General features: G+C 33.1%; 1 protein-coding gene across 3 annotated transcripts; it reads right to left on the reverse strand.

Annotated features, from left to right (window-relative positions):
- Nucleotides 1-10,206, reverse strand: LOC105317971 (uncharacterized). Of its 3 annotated transcripts, none has more exons than XM_034482353.2 (10): nucleotides 10,001-10,206; nucleotides 8,283-8,547; nucleotides 7,768-7,878; nucleotides 6,710-6,737; nucleotides 6,281-6,331; nucleotides 5,324-5,380; nucleotides 4,409-4,518; nucleotides 2,268-2,312; nucleotides 2,037-2,156; nucleotides 1-1,921 (listed from the first exon to the last, which is right to left on the reverse strand). In XM_034482353.2, the coding sequence occupies exons 2-10, from the start codon at nucleotides 8,494-8,496 to the stop codon at nucleotides 726-728; spliced, it is 1,932 nt and encodes a 643-aa protein (XP_034338244.2). In that variant the 5' UTR covers nucleotides 8,497-8,547; nucleotides 10,001-10,206; the 3' UTR covers nucleotides 1-725. The 3 variants fall into 3 exon arrangements, with proteins under 3 accessions (XP_034338244.2, XP_034338242.2, XP_065936560.1); XM_034482351.2 differs by having other exon boundaries at nucleotides 8,283-8,556; XM_066080488.1 differs by lacking the exon at nucleotides 2,268-2,312 and having other exon boundaries at nucleotides 8,283-8,556.
- Between the last annotated feature and the right edge of the window lie 110 nt (nucleotides 10,207-10,316).

Consider the following 10,316-nt stretch of genomic DNA (forward strand, 5'->3'; position numbering starts at 1 on the left):
TTCTGTGTTATTTTTTTTTATTTCAAGTTCACTTGGATATATCGATTCTACGTAGGTAGGAGAGTAACAACTGTTAATTCACAATAAGTCGTCGATATACCTATATGTTGAGCTGAATGCCATAGCGAGTGATTTATTATTTTCACGTACACGTTTTTGAATAATTTCTGCTTTATATAAATACAAAAATAGGTCTGCTAACAGTGGGGCGCCATTGGTACCCATGGGAATTCCAACAGATTTTTGGAAGATCTAATTTCCATAAAACAACATAGATGCTGTCAGAAACTCAAGCATCTTTTTCATGTCTACTTGAGAGTACTGTTGTGAACGATTCAAATGGTTTTTGAAAAATGGTTTTGCAAATGACTGATGCCAAGGTAGAACAATTTACGTGATCCATTTTTTTTTTAAAAGCCTGGACTTTGATTTATCGTAGGGTTAGTTGTATAAAGTGTAGAAAAGACATATGTTTTGATGCTATTGGTTGTAGTAAATTTTTAGGATTTTAAATTTTCTACAAGTTCTTTGGAATTTTTAAGAATCCACATCTGAATTACACTGCTTCTTGAGTATATTGTTGCATTTTCTCCTTTACTAATAAGAAAATAAATGACCTTATAATGGACAAAAAAGGCACAGGTATTAATCTTAACTAATGTGAAGTGAAAACATATGTTATATTTCGTTGATCAATTACAACAATTAATAAGAACAATTCAACATTAAGTATTATTTGATTCCTCCTGATATATTTCTGATAGATGTTCAACAGCCGTTCGTACTTCCTCGGGGCCCTCCATTAGTACAGTTTCTCTTCCTACGTGTTCGATGTGATAGCGCAGAATACACTCGGCCAGGAACCGACAACGAATCTTGTATTCGGATGTTTTATCACTTACAAGATATCTCAGCAAGTTTTTAGTAATATCAATTTTCATGTGTTTGGTAACGTTACCTTTTTCTATACCTTTAACTTTTTCCTGTATTTTATCAATCGAACTTGTTCTGTTATTTAGTTTTAGGTTTTCACTTGAACTCCCTTCAAACCCAACTTCCTCACGACTTCCTTTTGTAGAATGATTGTTTATATTCCTATTATGATCAGCTTTTTCACAAGTCCCTTCAGTTGTGTTTTCCTCCGCTTCTGAATCGCTTGATGGATGTGTGTCGTCAGTCTTTCTATGTACAATCCTATGACATTCTCTCTGTATTTTGTCCAATAATTTCTTATTGATTTTCTTCAAATCAATTGTTGAACTGTTACTGATAGCATATATTAACGTTACATAATCGTCACTCTGTTTAACTAAAATACTGTCAATGTCATCACGTATATAAGCGACTGGTTCCTCTAAAAGCCTTGAAGAAGAACTCTCCTCTTGAGCACAAAATCCTATTTTAATCAGATGGATGAGTAAGGGGAAACCAACATCCGCAGAAACTCTTACAACTGGTATTTTCAGTTCTAAAAAATTTCTAAAATGTTCTTTTTTCAATTGTGATTCATAGGATTTGTCTAAATCTGAACAAAATACATCATCTTTTAACTTGTTTAATTGATTTTCATCGACGGATGAACCGTCAATACAAACAATAGCCTTCATGTTCTCAGAGTTATCTTTCACTAGCTGAATCAGTCGTATCAAAGCCTCAAACACTCGGTCATCTGTCCTATTTGTCGTATTCCACACACCTAAGCAGTCGTCCCATAATATGAGTATTTTTTCTGTATTTACTTTCGGAACGTTTGTTTCTTTAGGTTTCATGTAAATAGCTTTGTATTCTTTGAACTCGGTCTTTGCTAAGAAGCTCGCCATGGTTGTTTTGCCGCTTCCAGATTTCCCAATAAGCAGTGTAACGCCTTCACTTTTTATAGTATCAACTACTTTGTTATAGTCTTTTGGTTTGCAAAATAAATCTGAAACACACGTTAATAATATGCTGTTTTAACAAAAATAACGAAATACAACAAAATCAAAAAATCTACTAAATGGTATATAACTTTTTTTAGACATTTCGTTCTAAATTTATACCTTTAGGTTTTTTTCCTCCAAGAGTATCTTTAATTTCACTGTTTTTTTGTTCATCAGCTTTAAAAATCTCTTGATTCTCAGTATGTCTGTCGTCCTCAGATTTGAGTAAAGAGGTTTCCTCTACACAATGGGGTATTAAGAAAAAAAATGATCAATAAACTGATCTATTACAAAAACTAAAAAATAATATAAATAGCATATTGGTGTAGATACTATAAACGTTGTAGATACCCTCTATAAATAATGGTTGCATGTTGAGTTCATACTTTGGAATAGCTAAAAAAGAAATTGTAACGGTTAGTTTTTACCCTTGATGTCAAGTGTATATATATGATGACATAGGGTACTAGTATGTTGTTCACATACCATTTAAACTGATTCTTATGTCTAGCGATTTTACAAAAATCCCGAGAATGATTATTTCAAATTAAATAATCAAAGGCCTGAAGGGCCATAATGGCTTACGGGTTTGATATGACTATATTTACATGGATCGAGTAATCTATGATTCCCTCTATTTCTAACGGAAACTTTAGTTTATTTATAGCTCTATAGAAAGTAACTAGCTACATGTAATCCATAGATCTATAAAAACTAACAGGACCAATATCAACATGCCCCATTTGTTGATTGGTCGAACCTTAGTGACCGAAACAGACAGGATTGAAATCTAGACGCCTCTTTTATCAATTGATTGAAACCCCCATTGCTTTTAGGAAAATCATAGACTGCATAAAATAATAATGATGATGTCAGACTCAAACTCCGATATGAGACAATTAGTTTCTTTCTTTTATCCAATGACTGAAGTATATTAACTGTAAATTCATTCAACTATATAGGACACAAAAACACTTAAAACCAACATGCTCTCAAATATCAGTATACCTTGTATTCCTATGCACTATGAACTTGCGCGAGAGTTGGTGCACGGTGCGACGTAACAGCGCGAACTCACTGCGCGTAAAAAAAATATAACCAAATGATGAAATGTACTGCATGTTATGTACTATAATTAATGAATTCTCATGAAATCTACACCAACAATTAAGTATTATTCCATTTTATTTGTATTTCATAAATGTATATTTATTCATATTTTTCGGGGTTTTTTCTACTTTTTTAAGAGGCTGACCTTCGCAAGCTTTTATAAGAAATAGAGATTCAGAAGGCAGTTCTAACACCTTCTGTTTTACTTTTTTCCCTTTGTACCGAGATATAAACTCTTTGGAGGGGGGGGGGGGGGGGGGGGGAGGAGGGCAAGAAACAGGCAGAACTATGGGGGGGGGGAGGGCAAGAACAGGCAGAACTATGCAATTACAGCAAACTTGTTTTGACACCAAATTTAATTAAAATTAATTACTGCACTATAACTTTGCAGTCAGTCTATCTTCACTTGACATGTGTACACAGTCATTTACAGAGGCATACTATACGATGTCTCTATGTTATAGTAATGTGACATCGCTTCCGTATATGACTTGCAATCAAGCTTAACTGCATATTGTTTTCTTATTTGAGTACATTTGGTCTCAAGTTTCCAATATTTTTACTACAAATAAACAGTTCAATCATAGCACAACCAAGGTAAGTCCATCGAGGGAACATTGTGCTATTTTTAGATCTTGGAAAATCCCCAACATTCGATAATGGCGGAGGTGTCGAAGAAGGCACATTATATTAAAACAAGTAGTAATTGCCCCTCTATTTATGCATGTATTACCGATTTATAATCCCAGTATCAATATATCTCAATCATAAGTTCAGTTCTTTAACCGTTAAACACTTTCCTCCTTGTTGAGATCGATGTCGATCGAAGTTAGCGACGCTCTCTGCGGATGCAAACGTTTTTATGAAGATTGAAATAATTAACGACAACTTTACATTTACTTATCACTGTTAGGATCTGAAATAATTGGGAAAAGATTTTTTGCTTATAATACATGTAAGTATGCATAGCGGAAAGCATGGCGGCACTGTGTGATGCATGGCGGGGGCCTATACCTCTATGCAAAAATGGCCTACGGAAAACACTGCAGTTAATATTCATTCGCGTCAGATTTCGAGTTTGTTTAAATAAAGTCAATTCATATTGGTTACAATAACATAAGTGATAATAACATATGGAAAATATAATCTTGCTTAAAGATAATTATTATGAACATCAAACAGTTAACTTTGCAACAATCGAATAGAACTATTTTTTGTCGCGCATGTTCAGATAACTGAACTCTTTGCCGTAAAGATTATCCGGCAACTAGATGGCCGTAAGCCATAAAAATCCTCATATTAAACGAAATTATTTTGATCAAGCATTACATACTCATCGCAAGAGTTGCTAACACTATTATCGCCATTAAAAATGAGACTACCTTTGCTGGTTTCTCTCTTTCTATGTTTAAAACAGAAACAAAGAAGACCTAAAACGGCAAAAGGAAAGATGACTCCTACAATGATAGATACCACCATCACTCTGACCGACCTTAAACAAATATAAAAGCAACAATAACATATTAGAACAAGAGCAATTTCTTTAAAAAAAAAAAAAAGAAAAGACAAAACAAAGCATATTGCTCTGTAACTTTCATTTTTCTAACATTATTCCACAATATTAATCTAAACATTTTAGTCCGATATCAGAGGTTTTATGTTTTAATTACATCGGTATACTCTGATGTAAAAAAAAAGTTATCCTTCACAGGCACTTGTCCTCAAAGGGGCATGGTCACGATTTTGGTCAAATTCTATTTTAATGTTTTTATTAGTAAAAATGCTTTAGAAATGCATTTCTAATTATCAAATAAAATTTGAGAGTCATTCGTAGAGTTATAAGCAAGATACAGCGCTCAGAATTTTCTGTCATGTAAACAAGGCTCGTGTCCTGTTTTTGTTTATATAGGTTCAATATACCAGTAAAAATCTTTTTTTTTCAGCTTATTTGTCTATCGTTTTATTTTTTTTTTTAGATATAGATAAACAGTTCCTAATGTTTAACTCAATCGTTTTAGGTTGAAAACTGAAATTGTTACTTTAACATTCAAAATGTAAACAAACGCTTTGTTTACATAGCGAAGAATTTCATACTCTGTAACTCCCTTGTAACGCAACAAAAGACACACAAATTTGGGTTGCCGTTTTAAAATGCCTTTCTGAAGCATTGTAAATATTAAAATTGGAAAAATAATTTTTGACCAGAATCGTGACCATGCCCCTTTAAGGTCTATATTTACATACACTAACTTGATTTCATATTACTATTCAACACCAATAGGTAAGGCATCACATACCCGTCGTTTTCATTGTGTAGTCTTGGAATTTGTGAAACATTGGTACTCAAGGTTGGACTGAAAATCAAAAAAAGAAGAAAAGAAAAGAAAAAGTAATTCATGTATCATTACCCGTCGGCATCGAGCATCTATTTTCTTACTCATGATGTTATCAAAAGAGTTCTACTTGTTTGTTTGTTCTTTAAATATTCGTCATTATTAAAAAATCTTCTAAACACACGGCTGAATAACTCGGAGAATGGTGATACTGTTTGATTTCATAGACTAGACTTCTGAAACCACACAGTATAGTTAACGCACCTGACGTTATATTTTTCAGAATCAAAAATATATACCCTCTTTTTCTAATCATACGTAATGTACACATCGCCGCCATTTTGAAACCGGGTATATATTTTCTTATTAGGTAGAAGGTATATATTTTTTATTATGAGAAAAATATAAAACGTCAGGTGCCTGTGCGTTTAGGCTCTTACAATAGCTACAGATTTAACATAGTAAACATGGACATAATTCTCATGAAGGGAAACAATCATGTAGATAAAAATCTCGCAAATTACCTTCAAACCCAAATAAATTTTGTTCACACGAATGGAGTATTTGCTTCCCATGAATTTGTGTATGGTATCAATGAAATGGGAACTCACTTAAACTTTATGATGATCTCATGATATTTCATTTGAAAATTATTGATTTACTTTTCCTAGCTTTTATTTCAATAATAACGCGTCAAAGCGCAATATTTCTTACGAAAGGTTTTTTTTTTTTCAAATGGCGATACCATCCTCTATAAATACCACATTCAGGGAATGTTTCTTAATAATGCACTTATAAATAATAAAACATTTGTTAAATTATGATAAAAACAAAGAACAGCATTTAAACGGGAAAAATCTAAAAAGACTATTTTTTAAAAGTCAAATAAAAACTTTCAAGATTGATTGAAAATTGACTTACTTCCAAGTTGTTGTTTTTGCGGTTGCTGGTAAAAGTGTCGTTATTCTGAAGCTAAAATAAACGATATGATTTTCGAAGAAGAGTACTTAATTTCTGTTTTATTGTTACAATCAGTATATGCACATTGCATATAAAAGGTTTTTCTTTGCGGGAAGTTTCTGATATTTTTATATTTATTTCGAAAGGTGAAATAATACTCCTATCAGTATTAAATTTGCAAAAAGTAAGTTACAAACCTTGCAAAATGATTCATTATGACAAGAAACCGTTTTTACAATCAAGACAGCTTTATGTTCTAATTTTTCTTATAACTACTTGAAACATCTTTACTTTTTTTCCTTACATTTATGTCAAGTTGTAAAGGATCTATCTTTTGTTTCAAATAAGAAATATGTAAGTTCACAGTGATATCGAAATTGTGAAGCTTACCTGCTTTCTGGTCGATAGCAACTTGGAACTGTAATGAAATTACGTTTTTTTTTTTAAAGGAGAAGCTTTCATAATAAGAGAAACAATACTATTGCATCCTTTTTATGGTAAGATGTTTTGTTGATAGATGTGACTATTTGATCTAGTCAATTTATCTTGAAGTTTTTCATAGTTAGTCTTTTATTGGACGCCCATGTAAAATATACAAGTAATTCTTGATGTGTCGAGGTTTTATTAAATTTAATCAGCGTAATTTTAGAGTTCAGTTTTCATTGGACGTCCATGTACCTCTTTTATACGTATGAACAAGTTTTTCTGAAGTGTCAAGGCTCATATTTTAAAATTAAACTTTTTAAGAAAGTAGTGTGAGAGCGCATGAGCGCGTCCACCTTGCTTTCACTTAATCAATGGGGTTAGGAAACTTCCGTAAATCAAGTAAAATATTTACATTTGCTTTTATGCTTCCTTATAAATCAACGAAAACATTCAATTTTATGTTGACTCTTTCATGACGTCACAAGCTTATTGCTTGTCCGGTGGATTATTGTAAACATAAATACTATGTAATTTTAGCATTTTGGGACGATTTGCCTTTTTGTAACAGTAAATATAAGTATTAAACAGCAATGTTAAAAAGTTCACAAGGATATGAACTTGGTTGGTCTTCTGAGAAGCCCTTTGGGCTTAACAGGATTTGATCCCGGTGAATTTTTTAACTTACTGCTTATTTGTTTAATAAAAATGTAGATTTTTATATAAGAAATGTGTGTTTCAGCATTTTCCCAAGTAAATGGATTCATGCATAAAAAACTAAAAAGAAACGGAGAACAGAAAGACTTGATTAGGCAGTTGGTATGTACAAGTAAGTTAAAAATAACAACATGAATAATGAGGTTTGTTGCTTGTACAGCCATGCCTTGTGAAAATAATTACCGTTATCCTATCCTGATAGCTAAATTGAAACGATGATAAACACATCAAATTACACATGTTATACTGGCATGCGGCCTGATACATTTCACCTGTAAAGATAACTTATACTGAGCACATTGACCTACATTGGTATACTGCATTTGACAGGTACACGGTCTCTGGACATCTTTCTGGGTCCCCTGGGCACAGAATCACATCAATGGCAGACGCCCGGCTGTTAAACTCAGGACAGTAATCTGCAATAATACAAACTTGGCCATTGCATGTGTAAATTTTGCCATCATGATTTTAAATGTGTTTTTCTGTTTTGTTATATCTTTCCTCCTGATATGTTCAAGGAATAACAGGCTTCTCAGTCAATATATGCCACTTGATTTGTGCTCATAAGATATTTTGTTGTTGTGTATCAAAGGAATTTGCTGTTCCGTTAAAGTAATTCTTTAGTAGACAGTGCAAATAAATAATGCACAGTTGTATGTCACAAGTTTGGGGTGTATCACCTATACACTAACATGAGTATGACCTCTTTGTACCTAAAAAGGTTCTATTATAATTTGAGGGATGATGATGATTTAAACCAATCTAATATGTATAAAGAACGTTCAATGACACATTAAAACATGATATCGAAAGTAGATACCTGGTTGTATCCAAATGCTGGAGGCACAGAAGACCACATAACGCCCCTCCCTGTTTTGCATACAATGATACACGGTGTCGCCGTCACAAATATAGCTTTCCGAGTTCTCCTGCCATTTTTCTGCAGTATCAGGACATCGTAACCGGTACTCAAACGTGATTCCAGAGGTAAAAAACACTGTACACAACAGGACAACAATCCGAAAGGACCACATACCACGACAACAATAGGAAAGGCAACATAAATGTATATGGCAATTGGCGTGCTGTAAAATCTGGATTTATACATAATAAGGATTTTTTTCAGTATTATGAGGTAAATTTTAGGTCGGGGCGTGGTCAAATCCAATAAAGTCCGAGGGGCTGAGGGCTTTAATGGATTTGTCTACGACCTAAATTATCACCTCATAATACTCAAAGAATGATTCCGTATTCCTTCGATAACTCAGTCGATCTCTAAGTTAAAATCTCTGAACTTATTAAGAAAATGGTGTATGGTAGTTCTTCATGCCCGTAGCAAATACAGCCACCACTCTTGGTCACTGGCAAACATTGTACACACATTCAACATGAATGCCATTAGAAATATTGTATCTTAACACAGTTTGAGCCAGTGATCTACAAAATCATTCACTTTCCGATCCGCGTTAATACTCGAATTAAAATTATGTAAAATTGTCAATATGCTTAAGTTTTAAAGTATTTATTCAAAAATAGAAACGGTTAGCAAACTATAATTATTATAGTTGTTTTTGTTTCATAAATCGACCTCAAAATGATATAAATGTTCCTAACTTTTCCTGGAGTCTGTATAGTACTTTCCATGACAAATTGAAGGAAAATAACGACACTCCGCATTATGGCAAGTGGCTCCATATACACAAAGTCTATAACATTGTCATTTTTAAAAAATAATTTAGTTCAAAATAACCAAATAAATATTATAGTTCAATTTTGGATTGAAAATCTATTGCAGAATTTTGGTTTATTTAGGCGGATCAATGCGCACAGAGTGATTCTGCATTTACCTTTAAAAATCTTCATGTCTGATTAAGAGCAATTACCAGACAAACTGACTGCTTCACAAGGATGAAGAATGAGGCCTCTACTGGATTGTGAAATCATTACCTCGTGTTTAAGGTTTAGATGTTGAGAGAAAGGGGAATATTCTGCTCATCTTGTGAATATGCCACTTTTGGTCATCGTTGGGTTTTTTAAATAAGGAATAAGGAATCATTCTTTGAGGATTCGGGTTTTTTTTAAGTTATAAGAAGTTCGATGCAACTTTGCAAGGTACTATCCCCACCCACCCCTTCCAAATTATAACATTGAATTTCTGTCAGTTTTGTTTTTACATGATTTTTTCTCCTTCTGTAGAATGAGTATGTTTGTACATGAAGGTAAAGAGATAAAGAGCCATATACTTAAATTTGTACTATATACATGCATATGATTATTAAAGCCTGTTGCGTTCGCGCATGCGAGCTCGTCCTATAAATTATGTGTTTGCGTTTTATTTTATAAATAATTTATGTTCGGTTGAACTGGTGAATAAGAACATAATAGCCTCGTATCACGGCCCACTATCTTCACCCTGTCTTACATCTTACAATATGCCAATCTACATCTTAAAAAAACAGGCCTGTTTCACAGGTACGTCCTGAATACAGGTACAATGTATCGTTAAACGTGTTAACAAAATGATTGGGGGTATTATACCTTATCACGGTCCACAAGTTTTGTCACACAACGGAGACGTCCGTCCAAGCTGAATTCATTTCGTCATACAATTAATTCACTTTTTCCTGTTACATGTTATTACTATGGATTGATTCAGGTTTGAGGATTCTGTACGTTTTACTTTCAGTTTCATTTTTTTAGTTTGATGAATACGATTTTTCAAAAACCATTTTAAGTCCCTTTAAATTGTTCTATCCTGTGTATCAAATTACTTAAACAGTTTAAGCTTTCTGAGTTGACGACTAATTTTTTCGTACTTAACATTTCCGCAATACAAGGATGTGAAAAAGGAATG

This window comes from Magallana gigas, chromosome 3 (assembly GCF_963853765.1).
Source record: "Magallana gigas chromosome 3, xbMagGiga1.1, whole genome shotgun sequence".
NCBI classification, from domain to species: Eukaryota; Metazoa; Mollusca; class Bivalvia; order Ostreida; family Ostreidae; genus Magallana; species Magallana gigas.